Source organism: Pristiophorus japonicus, chromosome 1 (assembly GCF_044704955.1).
Source record: "Pristiophorus japonicus isolate sPriJap1 chromosome 1, sPriJap1.hap1, whole genome shotgun sequence".
Taxonomy (NCBI): Eukaryota; Metazoa; Chordata; class Chondrichthyes; family Pristiophoridae; genus Pristiophorus; species Pristiophorus japonicus.
In genome coordinates, this window is record NC_091977.1 from 3,380,616 (window position 1) to 3,400,035 (window position 19,420).

General features: G+C 46.7%; 1 protein-coding gene across 2 annotated transcripts in view; it reads right to left on the bottom strand.

Moving 5' to 3' along the window:
- LOC139274824 (UDP-glucuronosyltransferase 3A1-like) overlaps positions 1 to 19,420 on the bottom strand; it is a 92,037-nt gene that overhangs the window by 22,965 nt on the left and 49,652 nt on the right. For both annotated transcript variants that reach the window (XM_070891632.1, XM_070891555.1), the window contains exons 3-4: positions 13,347 to 13,448; positions 9,804 to 9,924 (exon numbers count right to left, since the gene is read on the bottom strand). In XM_070891632.1, the coding sequence (XP_070747733.1) occupies positions 9,804 to 9,924; positions 13,347 to 13,448 (223 nt within the window). The remainder of the gene's footprint in view (positions 1 to 9,803; positions 9,925 to 13,346; positions 13,449 to 19,420) is intronic.

Consider the following 19,420-nt stretch of genomic DNA (forward strand, 5'->3'; position numbering starts at 1 on the left):
AAAGTTCACGGAGTTGGGGGTAATATATTAGAATGGATTGGCTAACTAACAGAAAACAGAGAGTCGGGATAAATGGTTCATTCTCTGGTTGGCAATCAGTAACTAATAGGGTGCCGCAAGGATCAGTGCTGAGACCCCAACTATTTACAATTTATATTAACGACTTGGAAGAAGGGACTGAGTGTAACGTAGCCAAGTTTGCTGACGATACAAAGATGGGAGGAAAAGCAATGTGTGAGGAGGACACAAAAAATCTGCAAAAGGGCATAGACAGGCTAAGTGAGTGGGCAAAAATTTGACAGATGGAGTATAATGTTGGAAAGTGTGAGGTCATGCACTTTGGCAGATGAAATCAAAGAGCAAGTTATTATTTAAATGGAGAAAGATTGCAAAGTGCCGCAGTACAGCGGGACCTGGGGGTACTTGTGCATAAAACACAAAAGGTTAGTATGCAGGTACAGCAAGTGATCAGGAAGGCCAATGGAATCTTGGCCTTTACTGCAAAGGGGATGGAGTATAAAAGCAGCGAAGTCTTGCTACAGTTATACAGGGTGTTGGTGAGGCCACACCTGGAATACTGCATGCAGTTTTGGTTTCCATATTTACGAAAGGATATACTTGCTTTGGAGACAGTCAGAGAAGGTTCACTCAGTTGATTCCGGAGATTAGAGGGTTGACTTATGAGGAAAGATTGAGTAGGTTAGGCCTCTACTCATTGGAATTCAGAAGAATGAGAGGTGATCTTATCGAAACGTATATGATTATGAGGGGGCTTGACAAGGTGGATGCAGAGAGGATGTTACCACTGATAGGGATGATTAGAACTAGGGGGCATAATCTTAAAATAAGGGGCCGCCCATTTAAAACTGAGATGAGGAGGAATTTCTTCTCTCAGAGGGTTGTAAATCTGTGGAATTCGCTGCCTCAGAGAGCTGTGGAAGCTGGTTCATTGAATGGATGTAAGACAGAGATGGACAGTTTCTTAACCAATAAGGGAATAAGGGGTTATGGGGAGCGGGCAGGGAAGTGGACCTGAGTCCATGATGGGATCAGCCCTGATCGTATTAAATGGCGGAGCATGCTCGAGAGGCCGTATGGCCTACTCCTGCTCCTATTTCTTATTAGCTTATATTCTTATTCCATGGATCTCTCCTATTGAATCCCTTTATCATTTTAAACACCTCGATCAGATCACCCCTTAGTCTTCTGAACTCAGGAATACAAGCCCAGTCTGTGCAAACTGTCTTCGTAATTTAACCCCTAAAACTGTGGGATCATTCTGGTCAATCTACGCTGCAATAAATATTGCTCGAGGTGCACTGCCCAGAACTGAACACAGTTCTCCAGATAGGGTCTAACCAATGTTCTATTCAACTGAAGCACCACTTCTTCACTTGTGAATTCCAATTCCAACTAATGTCTTCAAAAGATGTTTTATAAATAAAGAAACAATTAATTAAAGAAACAATTTCAACTGTGAGGAGGGAGGATATGTTATAAGGATCATCAAATGAGGCTATATGGGTTGAACTGAAGAACAAAAAAGGGGCGATCACACTGCTGGGCGTGTACTATAGACCCCCAAACAGTCAGAGGGAGGTAGAAGAGCAAATATGCAGACACATTTCTGAGAAGTGCAACAATTATAGGGCAATAATAGTAGGGGATTTCAACTGCCCTAATATTAATTGGGATCGAATTAGTGTGAAGGGTATAGAGGGAACAAAATTCTTAAAATGCATTCAGGAGAACTTATTTAACCAGGATGTAACAAGTCCAATGGTTCTGGACTTGGTTTTTGGGAATGCAGCTGGGCAGGGGGGAGGGTTATCAGTGGGAGAGCATTTAGGTGCTAATGATCATAATTCAGTTAGATTTGGAGTAGTTATGGAAAAGGACAATGATAGACCAGGAATAAAAGTTCTCAATTGGGGAAAAGCTAATTTTACTAAACTGAAATGTGATTTAGCCAAAGTGGGCTGGAAACAGCTAGTTGAAGGTAAATCGGTATCAGAGCAGTGGGAGGCATTCAAGGAGGAGATAGTGAGGGTTCAGAGCAAGTATGCTCCCATAAAGAAAATGGGTGGGACTAACAAATCTAGAGCCCCCTGGATGTCAAAGGGCATACAGAGGATAAAGATAAAAATGGAAGCTTATGACAGATACCGAGAACTCAAAACTGCAGAAACTCTAGAGAAGTATAGAAAATCCAGGGGTGCAATTAAAAAGGAAATTAGGAATACAAAAAGAGGGCATAAAAAATATTGGCAAGTAAGATCAAGGAAAACCCAAAGATGTTTTATAAATACATTAAGAGCAAGAGGATAACTAAAGAAAGGATAGGGCCTATTAGAGACAATGAGGGTAACCTGTGTGTGGAGGCGAAAGATGTGGCTATGGTTCTTAATGAATGCTTTGCGTCTGTTTTCAGAAAAGAGAGGTTGGTAATGAAGACGAAAGCTGTGGGCTGCAGGAAGATATCAAATATCTGGTCAGGTGGGCAGAACAGTGGCAAATGGAATTCAATCCGGAGAAGTGTTTGGGGAAGGCTAACAAGGCAAGGGAATACACATTAAATGGTAGGTCACTGAGAAGTATAGAAGAACAGAGGGACCTTGGAGTGCATGTCCATAGATCCCTGAAAGTAGCAGGACACATCGATAAAGTATTTAAGAAGGCACATGGGAATCTTGGCTTCATTAGCTGAGGCATAGAATACAAGAGTAGGGAGGTTATGCTTGAACTGCATAAAACATTAGTTAGGCCACAGCTAGAGTACCGTGTGCAGTTCTGGTCACCACATTACAGGAAAGATGTGATTACACTAGAGGGGGTACAGAGGAGATTTATGAGAATGTTGCCTGGACTGGACAATTTTAGCTATGAGGACAGATTGGATAGGCTGGGGTTGATTTCTTTGGAACAGAGGAGGCAGAGGGGAGACCTTATTGAGGTGTATAAAATTATGAGGGGCCTGGACAGAGTGGATAGGAAGGACCTATTTCCCTTAGGAGAGGGGTCAATAACCAGGGGGCATAGATTTAAAGTAAGTGTTAGGAGGTTTAGAGGGGATTTGTGAAGAATATTTTTCAGCCAGAGGGTGGTGGGGGTCTGGAATTCACTGTATAGGTACAGCAAGTGATCAGGAAGGCAAATGGAATGTTAGTCTTTATTGCAAGGGGGATAGAGTATAAAAGCAGAGAAGTCCTGCTTTTGGTATTGGTGAGACCACACCTGGAGTACTGCGTACAGTTTTGGATTCCGTATTTAAGGAAGGATATACTTGCATTGGAGGCTGTTCAGAGAAGGTTCACTCGGTTGATTCCAGAGATGAGTGGGTTGACTTATGAGGATGGGTTGAGGAGGTTGGGCCTATACTCATTGGAGTTCAGAAGAATGAGAGGTAATCGAATCATAGAAACATAGAAAATAGGTGCAGGAGTAGGCTATTCAGCCCTTCGAGCCTGCTCCGCCATTCAATAAGATCATGGCTGATCGAAACATATATGATAATGGGGGAGCTCGACAAGGTGGATGCAGAGATGATATTTCCACTCATAGGAGAAATCAAAACTAGGGGACATAATCTCAGTTTTAAATAGGCAGCCCCTTATTCTGAGACTATGAGAAATTTCTTCTCTCAGAGGGTTGTAAATCTGTGGAATTCTCTGCCCCAGAGAGCTGTGGAGGCTGGGTCATTGAATATATTTAAAGCGGGGATAGACAGATTTTTGAGCAATAAGGAAGTAAAGGATTATGAGGAGCGGACAGGGAAGTGGAGCTGAGTCCATGATCAGATCAGCCATGATACTGAATTGCGGAGCAGGCTCGAGGAGCCAAATGGCCTATTCCTGCTCCTATTTCTTATGCCCTAAAGGGTGGTAGTGGTAGAAATCTTCACCACATTTACAATGAACTTGGATTTGCATTTGAAGTGCCGTAACCTACAGGGCTACAGACGAAGGGATGGAAAGTGGGAGTAGGCTGGATAGCTCTTTGTTGGCTGACGTGGACACGATGGGCCGAAATGGCTTCCTTCCCTGCTGTAAATTTCTATGGTTTCTATGATTAACTCAACTTAGTATATTCCACACCTCTATAAAGGTGACCACTCATTTACCTCCTTTGATGTCTGAAATGTTTTTAACCTCTTCTCAACACCAGGGGCTAAACTTTCACCTTCATTTGCGACGATTTTCTCAGCGTTACAGCTGTTTTTGCTCGACAATCTGCCCGGCAAGTTTCCCCCCTTACTTTTTGAATGGTACCGCCCAAATCTCAAAACGCCCGCCGGGACCAAGCCGCCGATGGGCACCGCCGAGAAAATTGCCAGGGCGCAGTTTCGACCTCAACGGAAGCCCGTCCAGATCGCTGAGGGAACCGCCCTGTGAAAGCTGCTTAAACAGGGCGGTAGGTGAGCAAGTGCTCCACTCGGAACTCCTTCACGGCAAACGAGCCAAAGGTGGGCAGAGGAAACGTTACAATGGACACCCTCAAAGCCTCCCTGATAAAGTGCAACATCCCCACTGACACCTGGGAGTCCCTGGCCAAAGACCGCACTAAGTGGAGGAAGTGCATCCGGGAGGGCGCTGAGCACCTCGAGTCTCGTCGCCGAGAGCATGCAGAAATCAAGCGCAGGCAGCGGAAGGAGCGTGCGGCAAACCAGTCCCACCCTCCCCTTCCCCCAACCACTATCTGTCCCACCTGTGACAGGGACTGTGGTTCCCGTATTGGACTGTTCAGCCACCTAAGGACTCATTTTTAGAGTGGAAGCAAGTAATCCTTGATTCCAAGGGACTGCCTATGATGATGAGTTGAGTACTCTGCAAAGAAAGGTAAGTTAAAGGTTATTTATTTATTTATTTTTAATTGTAAAATGGCGATTAACTGTAAAACTATCTTGGGAATGTTTTTTTACTTTTTATTATTTTTTAGTGAAAAAATTTTTTTGAAACGTTTTCCCCCTCCCTAGGCCCAACTGCAGCCTTGGACTAAATTTGTATTCTGATTTTAAGAACCGCCCGTTTCACTTAGTTTCGCCTTTAACCGCCGAGAATACTGGTTCAAGATCCATTTTCTCGATTATTTTTAACTTAAAAATGGAAATTCTCGCCAAGCTCATGGTCTACAGGGCTGTAGTAATACCCGCCCTCCTGTATGGCTCAGAGACATGGACCGTGTACAGTAGACACCTCAAGTCGCTGGAGAAATACCACCAACGATGTCTCCGCAAGATCCGTCAAATCCCCTGGGAGGACAGACGCACCAACGTTAATGTCCTCGGCCAGGCCAACATCCCCAGCATTGAAGCACTGACCACACTCGATCAGCTCCGCTGGGCAGGCCACATTGTCCGCATGCCAGTCACGAGACTCCCAAAGCAAGCGCTCTACTCGGAACTCCTTCACGGCAAACAAGCCATGTTACTTACAAAACATTAGCGTTTTTGCTGGGCGGGCGATCAGGCGTTGAGGGGCTCTCGGGAAAGTCTAGCCCGTAGATTGGGAAGTAACTTTTTAAAGATTCACAGAGTTCACAGTACAGAAGGAGGCCATTCGGCCCTTTGTGCTGGTTGATCTGCTGTGAACCGATTAATTACTTCAATCCCACCACCTTCCTTTTTCCTGCATCCCTTAAATTTATTTTCCAAATCCTTCTCTAATTCCTTTTTAACTGATGTTACAGTCTGTGCCTTAACCATCATTTGTGGTAAAGAACTCCCTGTTCTAATAACCCTCTGTGTAAAAACATTTCTTCTACCTGCCCCTTCATTCTGCTATTGATAATCTTTTTTCAGTCTCTGCTCCCTAGCTAGCAATTCCCCAAATCAGTGGGAGCAATTTCTCACTATTTACGCTCTCAAAACCTTTTAGAAGTTTGAGAACTTGTATTAGAACCCCCACCCATGAATCCCCCCCGCCCACCATTGCCCCCCCCCCCCCACTCATCCCCCACCCCGCCGCCCAGCCCACCGTCGTCCCCCTGCCCACGCACCCCCCCCGCCCACCATTACCCCCGTCCCTCCTTCGCCTCCCTTCCCCCTGCCCACTCATCCCCTCCCCGCCCCCCGCCGTCCAGCCCACCATCACCCCCCCACCCATGCATGCCCCCCGCCCATCATCATCCCCCCCACCGCCCCCTTCCCCCTGCCTACTCATCCCCCCCCCAACCAACAACCTTCTCCCCCCCATCCACCCACCACATCCCCCCCCACCTCGTCCCCCCACCCACCCATCATCACCCCCACCCCCCCCCCCCCCCCGAGCATCTCTGTTCCAGTAAAGCCTTTCTCTATAAATACAACTTGTCTTCCAGATATAATTCAAGTCAATCTTCGCTGTCCCCTTCCATGGCTCTAATATCCTTCCTATAATCAAGTGTCCAGAATGACACACAACCTTCCAGCTATGTCCTAACTAATGGTTCTCTGTATCTGTAACCTCACATCACAATTAGGAGCAAAAGCAGGCCATTAGGTCCCTCGTGCCTGCTCCACCATTCAATGAGATCACAGCTAATCTTCTACCTCAACTCCACTTTCCTGCACTGTCCCCATATCCCTTGATTCCCTTGCCTTTCTCTTCAATGCTCCCGTGTAGAAAACCCAGGATCAATGTTCCCCCTATAAAATGTTTGGTGCGCGGGCCCCTTTAATAGACTGCAGGCCCCTTCGACAGGCTGCGCGGCCCCTTTAACAGACTGCAGGCCCCTTCGACAGACTGCAGGCCCCTTTAACAGACTGCAGGCCCCTTCGACAGACTGCAGGCCCCTTCGACAGGCTGCGCGGCCCCTTTAACAGACTGCAGGCCCCTTTAACAGACTGCAGGCCCCTTCGACAGGCTGAGCGGCCCCTGTAACAGGCTGTGTGCACCTTTAGCAGGTTTCGGGCCCCTATATCAGGCTGAGCGGCCCCTGTAACAAGCTGCCCAGGATATCATTTGCATTTTTATGATGTTTTCGAGCTACAGTCCAGCTTCTGACAGTGCCTCCTCTCCCTCATCCCCAAACTCCTGCAGTATTCTGGACCTGGGGACTTTTGCAACTTCAGTCCCGTTACCTTTAAAATTGTTTCCTTTTGATTATTGTCTCCCACAGAAGTGCTCCTACACCCTCCTCAGCAACTCTTGATTAAAACCCTTTCCATTCCCCTTTATATCGCCTGTCAACCTTCTTTCAAATGTCCTTAGCTTTCCTTTTACTTCTAAATATATTTCTTGCGCTGTTTCAGACAACAGAGGAATAGAGTACAAAAGCTATGCTAAACCTGTATAAATTTTGAGTGTTGTGTTCAATTCTAGGCACCACATTTTAGGAAGGATGCAAAGGCCTCAGGAAGAGCGCAGATAAGACTTACTACAATGGTACGAGGGATGAGGGACTTCAGTTACGTGGAGAAACTGGAGATATATTGAGAACAGATCACCTGTGTATATTATCGAGAATAGCAGCCCCTGTGTACATTATAGAGAACAGCAGCCCCTGTGTATATTATAGAGAATAGTGCCCCCTGTGTACATTATAGAGAATAGCAGCCCCTGTGTATATTATAGAGAATAGTGCCCTCTGTGTATATTATAGAGACTAGCAGCCCCTGTGGACATTATAGAGAATAGCAGCCCCTGTGTATATTGTAGAGAATAGTGCCCCCTGTGTATATTATAGAGAACAGCAGCCCCTGTGTATATTATAGAGAATAGTGCCCCCTGTGTACATTATAGAGAATAGCAGCCCCTGTGTATATTATAGAGAATAGTGCCCCCTGTGTATATTATAGAGAATAGTGCCCCTTGTGTATATTATAAACAATAGCAGCCCGTGTATATTATAGAGAATAGTGCCCCCTGTGTATATTATAGAGAATAGCAGCCCCTGTGTATATTATAGAGAATAGTGCCTCCTGTGTATATTATAGAGACTAGCAGCCCCTGTGTATATTATAGAGAATAGTGCCCCCTGTGTATATTATAGAGAATAGCAGCCCCTGTGTATATTATAGAGAATAGTGCCCCCTGTGTATATTGCAGAGAATAGCAGCCCCTGTGTATATGATAGAGAATAGTGCCCCTGTGTATATTATAGAGAATAGCAGCCCTTGTGTATATTATAGACAATAGCAGCCCCTGTGTATATTACAGAGAATAGCAGCCCCTGTGTATATTATAGAGAATAGTGCCCTCTGTGTATATTGCAGAGAATAGCAGCCCCTGTGTATATTGTACGAGAATAGTGCCGCTGTGTATATTACAGATAATAGCAGCCCCTGTGTATATTATAGAGAATAGCAGCCCCTGTGTTTATTATAGAGAATAGCAACCCCCTGTGTAGATTAGAGAATAGTGCCCCTGTATATATTATAGAGAACAGCAGCCCCTGTGTATATTAGAGAATAGCATCCCCTGTGTATATTAGAGAATAGCAGCCCCTGTGTATATTAGAGAATCGTGCCCCCTGTATGTTATAGAGAATAGCATCCCCTGTGTATATTAGAGAATAGCAGACCCTGTATATATTATAGAGAATAGCATCCCCTGTGTATATTAGAGAATAGCAGCCCCTGTGTATATTATAGAGAATAGCAACCCCCTGTGTAGATTAGAGAATAGTGCCCCTGTATATATTATAGAGAACAGCAGCCCCTGTGTATATTAGAGAATAGCATCCCCTGTGTATATTAGAGAATAGTGCCCCTGTATATATTATAGAGAACAGCAGCCCCTGTGTATATTAGAGAATAGCATCCCCTGTGTATATTAGAGAATAGCAGACCCTGTGTATATTAGAGAATAGTGCCCCCTGTATGTTATAGAGAACAGCAACCCCTGTGCATATTATAGAGAATAATAATAACAACTTGGATTTATATAGCGCCTTTGACATAGTAAAATGTCCCAAGGCGCTTCACAGCAAAGACAAAACAGATAAATTTGACACCGAGCCACAAAATTAGAAATTATGGCAGATGACCAAAAGCTTGTTTAAAGAGAAAGGTTTTAAGGAGCGTCAAGGAGGAAAGAGAGTTAGAGAGGCGGAGAGGTTTAGGGAGGGAGTTCCAGAGCTTGGGGCCCAAACAGCTGAAGGCACGGCCACCGATGGTTGAGCGATTATAATCAGGGATATTCAAGAGGCCAGAATTTGAGGAGCGCAGACATTTCGGGGGGGGTGTGAGGCTGACAAAAATGACAGAGATAGGGAGGGGCGAGACCATGGAGGGATTTGTAAACAAGGATTAGAATTTTGAAATCGAGGCGTTGTTTAACTGGGAGCCAATGTAGGTCAGAAAGCACAGGGGGTGATGGGTGCTCGTGACTTGGTGCGAGTTAGGACATGGGCTGCCAAGTTTTGGATGACTTCAAGTTTATGTAGTGTAGAATGTGGAAGGTCGGCCAGGAGTGAGTTGGAGTAGTCAAGTCTGGAGGTAACAAAGGCATGGATGAGGGTTTCAGCAGTAGAAGAGCTGAGGCAGGGGCAGAGGCAGGCAATGTTATGAAGGTGGAAAAAGGTGACTAATATAGAGAATAGCAGCCCCTGTGTATATTGGAGAGAATAGTGCCCCCTGTGTATATTATAGACAATAGTGCCCCCTGGGTACATTATAGAGAATAGTGCCCCCTAGGTATACTATAGAGAATAGCAGCTCCTGTGTATATTATAGAGAATAGCACCCTGTGTGTATTATAGAGAATAGCGCCCCCTGGGTACATTATAGAGAATAATACCACCTCTGTATATTGTAGAGAATAGCAGCCCCTGGGTATATTAGAGAGAATAGTGTCCCCTGTGTATATTATTAAGAACAGCCATACCTGCCCTGAAGGAACAATGTCTGCTGTTCCAGAAACCATTTGTTGTAGTTGTACAGGTATTCATCGCTCGCAGACCATGGCGTAATTCGGTAACTGTTGTTTCTCCCAGTATAGCTTAAACCTGTCACAATTAGAAAAATGCAGAAATCAGACAACAGTTATAGGTGTGACTCGAGTACAGGTACAGGTGGGACTGGTACACAGGTACAGGTGAGATTGGTATACAGGTACAGGTATGACTGGAGTCCAGGTACAGATAAGACTAGTGCACAGGTATAGGTAGGACTGGTGCACAAATACAGGTGGGACTGGTACACAGGTAAAGGTGAGATTGGTATACAGGTATAGGTATGACTGGAGTCCAGGTACAGATAAGACTGGTGCACAGGTACAGGTGTGACTGGTGCACAGGTACAGGTAGGACTGGTACACAGGTACAGGTGAGATTGGTGTACAGATACAGGTATGACTGGAGTCCAGGTACAGATAAGACTGGTGTACAGGTACAGCTGTGACTGGTGTACAGGTGCAGCTGTGACTGGTGTACAGGTGCAGCTGTGACTGGTGTACAGGTATAGGTGTGACTGGTGTACAGGTACAGGCCTGACTGATGTACAGGCACAGGTGAGATTGGTGTACAGGTACAGGTGTGACTGGTGTACAGGTACAGGTGGGACTGGTGTACAGGTACAGGTGAGACTGGAGAACTGGCACAGGTATGCCACTGTGAGGGAGGATTCTGAGGAACCCATGCAGCATGACAGGTCGGTCAGGCATTCACACCTCATAATGGGGGTGGTGGGGTTCAGGTGAGCAGAAATTTTAAAAGTCAAAGAACAAGGAAAAGGCAATAGAGCAGGGTAGCACTGGAGGAAATGAAAACCAGAGCGTGACAGGAAGGGACAGCATGTATAAACATTAAATGTATCAGAAAGTGGGGTCAAAGCAGGAAAAAAATAGTTTGAAACGCTCTTTATCTGAATGTGTACAGCATTTGTAACCATCATTGACAGTCCCTCGGATTCGAGGAAGACTTGCTATCACTCGAAAAATGAGCCCTTAGGTGACTAAACAGTTCAATACGAGAACCACAGTCCCTGTCACAGACGGGACAGACTGTCACTGAAGGAAAGGTTGGGTGGGACTGGTTTGCTGCACGCTCCTTCCGCTGCCTGCGTTTGATTTCTGCATGCTCTCGGCAATGAAACTCGAGGTGTTCAGCGCCCTCCCAGATGCACTTCCTCCACTTAGGGCAGTCTTTGGCCAGGGATTCCCAGGTATTGGTGGACATTTTATCAGGGAGGCTTTGAGGGTGTCCTTGAAAAGTTTCCTCTGCCCACCTTGGGCTCGCTTGCCGTGAAGGAGTTCCGAGTAGAGCGCTTGCTTTGGGTCTTGTGTCTGGCATGCAAACTATGTGGCCTGCCCAGCGGAGCTGATCAAGTGTGGTCAGTGCTTCAATGCTGGGGATGTTGGCCTGGTCGAGGACGCAAATGTTGGTGTGCCTGTCCTCCCAGGGGATTTGCAGGATCTTGCGGAGACATCGCTGGTGGTATTTCTCCGGCGATTTGAGGTGTCTACTATATATGGTCCACGTCTCTGAGCCATACAGGAGGGCGGGTATCATTACAGCCCTGTAGACCATGAGCATGGTGGAAGGTTTGAGGGCCTGATCTTCGAACAATCTCTTCCTCAGGCAGCCGAAGGCTACACTGGCGCACTGGAGGCGGTGTTGAATCTCGCCTTGTTGATAAGAGGCTCCCGAGGTATGGAAAGTAGTCCTCGTTGTCCAGGGCCGCGCCATGGATCTTGATGACTAGGGGGTAATGCAGTGTGGCGGAGTCAGGTTGGTGGAGGACCTTTGTCTGACGGATGTTTAGTGTAAGGCCCATGCTTTCGTACACCTCAGTGAAGATGTTGACTTATGACTTGGAATTCAGTCTCTGAACAGATTTAAAACAGAACTAAAAAAACATATTTCGCAACAAAATTCGGAACAAAATAGATGAGTTGACGCCACAAATAGTTACAAATGGGACATTTGGAAAAGCGTGATACCATCAAGCAGAGTCAGCATGGTTTTATGAAAGGGAAATCATGTTTGACAAAGTTGCTGGAGCTCTTTGAGGATGTAACGAACAGGGTGAATAAGGGGGAACCAGTGGATGTGGTGTATTTGGATTTCCAGAAGGCATTTGACAAGGTACCACACAAAAGGTTACTGCACAAGATAAAAGCTCACGGGATTGCGGGTAATATATTAGCGTGGATAGAGGATTGGCTAACTAACAGAAAACAGAGAGTCAGGATAAATGGGTAATTTTCCGGTTGGGAAACAGTGACTAGTGGGGTACCACAGGGATCAGTGCTGGGATCCCAACTATTTACAATTTATATTTATGACTTGGATGAAGGGACCGAGTGTAATGTAGCCAAGTTTGTTGATGATACAAAGATGGGTGGGAAAGCAAATTGTGAGGAGGACACAAAAAATCTGCAAAGGAATATAGATAGGCTAAGTGAGTGGGCAAACATTTGGCAGATGGAGTAAAATGTGGGAAAGTTTGAGATTATCCACTTTGGCAGAAATAATAGAAAATAAAATTATAATTTAAATGGAGAAAAATTGCACAGTGCTGCAATACAGCGAGACCCACGGGTTCTTGTGAAACACAAAAGGATAGTATGCAGGTACAGCAAGTGATCAGGAAGGCCAATGGAATGTTGGCCTTTATTGCAAAGGGGGATGGAGTATAAAAGCAGAGAAGTCCTGCTACAACTGCACAGGGTATTGGTGAGGTCACACCTGGAATATTGCGTAGTTTTGGATATACTTGCTTTGGAGGCAGTTCAGAGAAGGTTCACTCGGTTGATTCCGGGGATGAGGGGATTGACTTATGAGGAAAGGTTGAGTAGGTTGGGCCTCTACTCATTGGAAATCAGAAGAATGAGAGGCGATCTTATCAAAACGTATAAGATTATGAGGGGGCTTGACAAGGTGGATGCAGAGAGGATGTTTCCACTGATCGGGGAGACGAGAACAAGGGGGCATAATTTTAAAATAAGGGGCCGCCCATTTAAAACTGAGATGAGGAGACATTTTTCTCTCTCAGAGGGTTGTAAATCTGTGGAATTTGCTGCCTCAGAGAGCTGTGGAAGCCGGGACATTGAATACATTTAAGACAGAGATAGACAGTTTCTTAACCGATAGGGAATAAGGGGTTATGGGGAGCGGGCAGGGAAGTGGACCTGAGTCCATGATCGGATCAGCCATGATCGTAGTAAATGGCGGAGCAGGCTCGAGGGGCTGTATGGCCTACTCCTGCTCCTATTTCTTGTGTTCTTATCTTATGAGCCAGAAAGAAAGATTTGAGAGGAGTGAAACTCTCTGGGAGCTGAGCCTTGCTGGAAGATCCTGGTAACTTATTTTGGTGTAAGCTGCACCATTCCAAAGGCTTTGGAGAAGTCCGAGACATCGACGGATGATTTGTCCTGGAGCTGTGCAATGCCATGTCAGGACAATGGTGCGTGCGGAACTACACCTACCTTTGATTCTAGGGGTGCCGATCTGCACCAACATGTTCACATCGTGCCCACTCTCGTGAAGCACGTGTGAAATTTCATCGAACAGTAGGTAGTGGCTTCCTCCTGCAGACAGAGCAAGGGGACAGTTCAGACACACGGAGCCCAAGTGAACTGTTTGGTTAGATCCCCACCACTCATTATTTCCCCGTTTGTGCAAAGATAGAGGACTCTCCCATCTGCTTTTTACACTGATAACTGAAGAGCACAGAATTCCATTGTGTCCTGCAAGTCTCCATTATCACTGCCCCAGTGGGCTGGCCGGGACTAAGTCTCACCTTTACCTGTACCCCATCTCTCACCTTTACCTGTACCTCATCTCTCACCTTTACCTGTACTCCCATCTGCCACCTTTACCTGTACTCCCATCTCCCACCTTTACCTGTACCCCATCTCTCACCTTTACCTGTACCCCATCTCCCACCTTTACCTGTACCCCATCTCTCACCTTTACCTGTACCCCATCTCTCACCTTTACCTGTACCCCATCTCTCACCTTTACCTGTACCTCATCTCTCACCTTTACCTGTATCCCATCTCTCACCTTTACCTGTACCCCATCTCTCACCTTTACCCCATCTCTCACCTTTACCTGTACCCCATCTCTCACCTTTACCTTTACCCCATCTCTCACCTTTACCTGTACCCCATCTCTCACCTTTACCTGTACCTCATCTCTCACATTTACCTGTACCCCATCTCTCACCTTTACCTGTACTCCCATCTCCCACCTTTACCTGTACCCCATCTCTCAGCTTTACCTGTACCCCATCTCTCACCTTTACCTGTACCTCATCTCTCACCTTTACCTGTATCCCATCTCTCACCTTTACCTGTACACCATCTCTCACCTTTACCCCATCTCTCACCTTTACCTGTACCCCATCTCTCACCTTTACCTTTACCCCATCTCTCACCTTTACCTGTACCCCATCTCTCACCTTTACCTGTATCCCCATCTCTCACCTTTACCAGTATTCCCACCTGTCACCTTTACCTGTACCCCCATCTCTCACCTTTACCTGTACCCCATCTCTCACCTTTACCTGTATCCCCATCTCTCACCTTTACCAGTATTCCCACCTGTCACCTTTACCTGTACCCCCATCTCTCACCTTTACCTGTACCCCCATCTCTCACCTTTACCTGTACTCCCATCTCTCACCTTTACCTGTACCCCCATCTCTCATCTTTACCAGTATCCCCATCTCTCACCTTTACCTGTACCCCCATCTCTCACCTTTAACTGTATTCTCACCTCTCACCTTTACCAGTACCCCCATCACTCACCTTTACATGTATTCCCACCTCTCTGTGTACAGTTATGGGCATAACATCTTAGAAGGATCATAGAATGGTTACAGCATGGAAGGTGGCCATTCGACCGGTCGAGCCCGTGCCGGCTCTCTGCAAGAACACCTCAGCTAGTCCCACTCCCCGCCCTTTCCCTGTAGCCCTGCAAAATAAAATGTTCCGGTACTTTTAAAACTCTCTTTTAAAAGCCGTGATTGAGTCTGCCTCCACCACCCTCTCAGGCAGTGCATTCCAGATCCTAACCACTCGCTGCGTAAAAAGGTTTATCCTCATGTCGCCTTTGGTTCTTTTGCCAATCACCTTAAATCTGTGTCCTCTGGGTCTCAACCCTTCCGCAATGAGAACAGTTTCTCTCGATCTACCCTGTCTAGACCCCTCATGATTTTGAACACCTCGATCAAATTTCCTCTCAATCTTCTCTGCTCCAAGGAGAACAACCCCAGCTTCTCCAGTCTATCCCCGTAACTGGAGTGCCTCAGCCCTGGAAACATTTTCATAAATCTTTTCTGCACCCTCTCTAAGGCCTTCACATTCTTCCTAAAGTGTGGTGCCCAGAATTGGACACAGTACTCCAGTTGAGGCCGAACCACTGTTTTATACAGGTTCATTATAATTTCCACGCTTATGTACTCTGTGCCTCTATTTATGGATCCCAGGATCCCATACGCTTTTTTTTAACAACTTTCTCAACCTGCCCTGCCACCTTCAACGATTTGTGCCCATATACCCCCAGGTCTCTCTGTTCATGCACCCACTTTAGGATTGTACCCCTTAGTTTATATTGCCTCTCCTCATCCTTCCTACCAAAATGTATCACTTCACATTTGTCTGCGTTAAATTTCATCTGCCACGTGTCCACCCATTCCACCAGCCTGTCTATGTCCTCTTGAAGTCTGTCACAATCCTCCTCACTGTTCACTGTACTTTCAAGTTTTGTGTCATCTGTAGATTGTGAAATTGTGCCCTGTACACCCAAGTCTAAGTCATTAATGTTATGTATGCAACCCATGTAACCAGCATTCTACCGTCACCAGAGGGCATATCGGTTGGAGTCCCAAGGGATCCCAGCATCCCTTGGGAGCACTGTATATAAGCAGCACTCTGGAGTTAGAATAAAGAGACTACGGTCACACTTACGTCTACAGCACTCAATCACTTTACTTTATTAAGGACATAACAACTGCCGGCGATATAACGAACCATCACGCAAAAATGCAGAGAACTGTTGGTATCCTGGAGAAATTCTCAGAAGGGGATGATTGGGAGGTCTTCGTGGAGCGACTTGACCAATACTTCGTGGCCAACGAGCTGGAAGGGGATGGGAACACTGCCAAACGAAGGGCGATCCTCCTCACTGTCTGCGGGGCAACAACCTATGGCCTCATGAAGAATCTTCTTCCTCCGGTGAAACCAACAACCAAATCGTCTGAAGAATTGTGTACGCTGGTCTGGGAGCACCTAAATCCGAAGGAGAGCGTTCTGATGGCAAGGTATCGATTTTACACATGTCAACGGTTTGAAGGCCAGGAAGTGGCGAGCTACGTCGCCGAACTAAGGCATCTTGCAGAACATTGCGAATTTGATGGATTCCTGGAGCAAATGTTAAGAGACTTTTTTGTGCTTGGCATTGGCCATGAGGTTATCCTTCGCAAACTATTGACTGCTGAAACACCAAACCTGAGCAAAGCAATAACTGTTATATATGTGGACTTGTATTTAGTTGTGGACTTGTATTTAGTCTGTACAGCCACCAGAGGGCTCATCCCCTGGAGTCCCAAGGGATCCCATAATCCCTTGGAAGCACAGGTATTTAAGGAGGCTTCACAGGTTGGAGAGGCACTCTGGAGACCTGCAATAAAAGACTAAGGTCACACTTTACTTTGAGCTCACAGTGTTCAGTCTGACTCTTTCTCCATACACAACAACTGGCGACAAGATACAGATCCCAAAGATGCAGAGAACAGTGGGCATCCTGGAGAAATTCTCGGAGGGAGATGATTGGGAAACTTTTGTGGAGCGACTCGACCAATACTTCGTGGCCAACGAGCTAGATGGGGAAGAGAGCGCTGCCAAACATAGAGTGATCCTCCTCACCGTCTGTGGGGCACCAACGTATGGCCTCATGAAGAATCTGATCACTCCAGCGAAACCCGCGGAGAACACGTACAACGATTTGTGCACACTGGTCTGAGAGCATTTGAACCCGAAGGAAAGCATTCTGATGGCGAGGTACCGGTTCTACACCTACAAAAGGTCTGAAGGCCAGGAAGTGGCGAGTTATGTCGCCGAGCTAAGACGCCTTGCAGAACATTGCGAATTTGAAGGACATTTGGAGCACATGCTCAGAGACTTTTGCGTACTTGGCATTGGCCACAAAGTCATACTTCGCAAACTTTTGACTGTAGAGACCCCAACCTTGAGTAAGGCCATAGCGATAGCCCAGGCATTCATTGCCACCAGTGACAATACGAAGCAAATCTCTCAGCACACAAGTGCTGCTACAAGTACTGTGAACAAAGTGATGTTGTTTTCGAATCGTAATACACAGAGCAAGTCACACATACCTGCACGTCCACAGATGTCTCAGAGTCCACCATCAAGGGTGATGAATGCAAGGCCATTAACACCTTGTTGGCGCTGCGGGGGTGATCATCGTTTCCATTCATGTCGATTCAAAGAGTACGTTTGCAAGGGCTGTGGAACAATGGGATACCTCCAACGAGTGTGCAGGAGAGCTGCTAAGCCTGTTAAACCTGAAAACCACCCTGTTGCAGAGGAGGACAGATGCACGGAGGATCACGATGAACCAGAGCCTCAGATAGAGGAGGCAGAGGTACATGGGGTGCACACATTCACCACAAATTGTCCCTCGATAATGCTGAATGTTGAATTAAGTGGACTCCCGGTGTCAGTGGAGCTGGACACGGGCGCGAGCCAGTCCATCATGGGCAAAAAGACTTTCGAAAGGTTGTGGTGCAACAAGGCCTCAAGGCCAGTCTTAACTCCAGTTCACACAAAGCTAAGAATTTACATGAAAGAACTGATTCCTGTAATCGGCAGTGCTACCATAAAGGTCTCCTACGATGGAGCGGTGCACAAGCTACCACTCTGGGTGGTACCGGGCGATGGTCCCACGCTGCTCAGCAGGAGCTGGCTGGGAAAGATACGCTGGAACTGGGACGACGTCCGAGCTATCACCCGTTGGCGACACTTCGTGTGCCCAGGTCTCAAACAAATTTCCTTCGCTGTTCGAACCAGGCATTGGAAAATTCCAAGGAGCAAAAGTGCAGTTCCACCTAATTCCGGGGGCGCAACCCATCCATCACAAGGCGAGAGCATTACCGTACATGATGAGAGAAAGGGTAGAGATCGAGCTAGACTGGCTGCAAAGAAATGGCGCAGCCCGCAGATCTAGCCATGGTTATGGAAGCATTTGAGAGTGAGCAATCACCCGTCACTGCCCGGCAGATCAAAACCTGGACAAGTCAGGACCCCTTATTATCTCTAATCAAAAGCTGTGTGCTTCACGGGAGCTGGTCCAGTGCCCCAGTGGAAATGCAGGAAGAGATAAAGCTGCAAAACTGAAATGACTGTACAGGCAGACTGCCTTCCGTGGGGCAATCGAGTAGTGGTCCCCAAGAAGAGCAGAGGCACCTTCATCAGTGAACTCCACAGTACCCACCCAGGGATCGTAATGATGAAAGCGATAGCCAGATCCCACGTGTGGTGGCCCGGTATCGATGCGGACTTGGAATCCTACGTTCACAGATGTAACACATGCTCGCAGCTAAGCAATGTACCCAGGGAGACGCTGCTAAGTTTATGGTCTTGGCCCTCCAAACCGTGGTCTAGGGTACGCGTTGACTATGCAGGCCTGTTGTTGGTTAAAATGTTCTTGTGGTTGTAGACGCGTACTCCAAGTGGATTGAATGTGAGATAATGTCGGCTAGCACGTCCGCTGCCACTACTGAAAGCCTGTGGGCCATGTTTGCCACACACGGTTTACCCGATGTCCTGGTGAGCGACAACGGGCCATGTTTTACCAGTGCTGAGTTCAAAGAATTCATGACCCGTAACGGGATCAAACATGTCACATCTGCCTCATTTAAACCAGCGTCCAATGTTCAGGTAGAACCTCAAGTAGGACCTCAAAAGTAGTAATCTCGGGATTGCTACCAGTGCCACGTGATAGTCAGAGAAGGAATCGCAGGATAGCGCAGATGAATACGTGGCTTGAGCAGTGGTGCAGCAGGGAGGGATTCAAATTCCTGGGGCATTGGAACCGGTTCTGGGGGAGGTGGGACCAGTACAAACCGGACGGTCTGCACCTGGGCAGGACCGGAACCAATGTCCTAGGGGGAGTGTTTGCTAGTGCTGTTGGGGAGGATTTAAACTAATATGGCAGGGGGATGGGAACCAATGCAGGGAGACAGAGGGAAACAAAAAGGAGGCAAAAGCAAAAGACAGAAAGGAGATGAGGAAAAGTGGAGGGCAGAGAAACCCAAGGCAAAGAACAAAAATGGCCACTGTACAGCAAAATTCTAAAAGGACAAAGGGTGTTAAAAAAACAAGCCTGAAGGCTTTGTGTCTTAATGCAAGGAGTATCCGCAATAAGGTGGATGAATTAACTGTGCAAATAGATGTTAACAAATATGATGTGATTGGGATTACGGAGACGTGGCTCCAGGATGATCAGGGCTGGGAACTCAACATCCAGGGTTTTT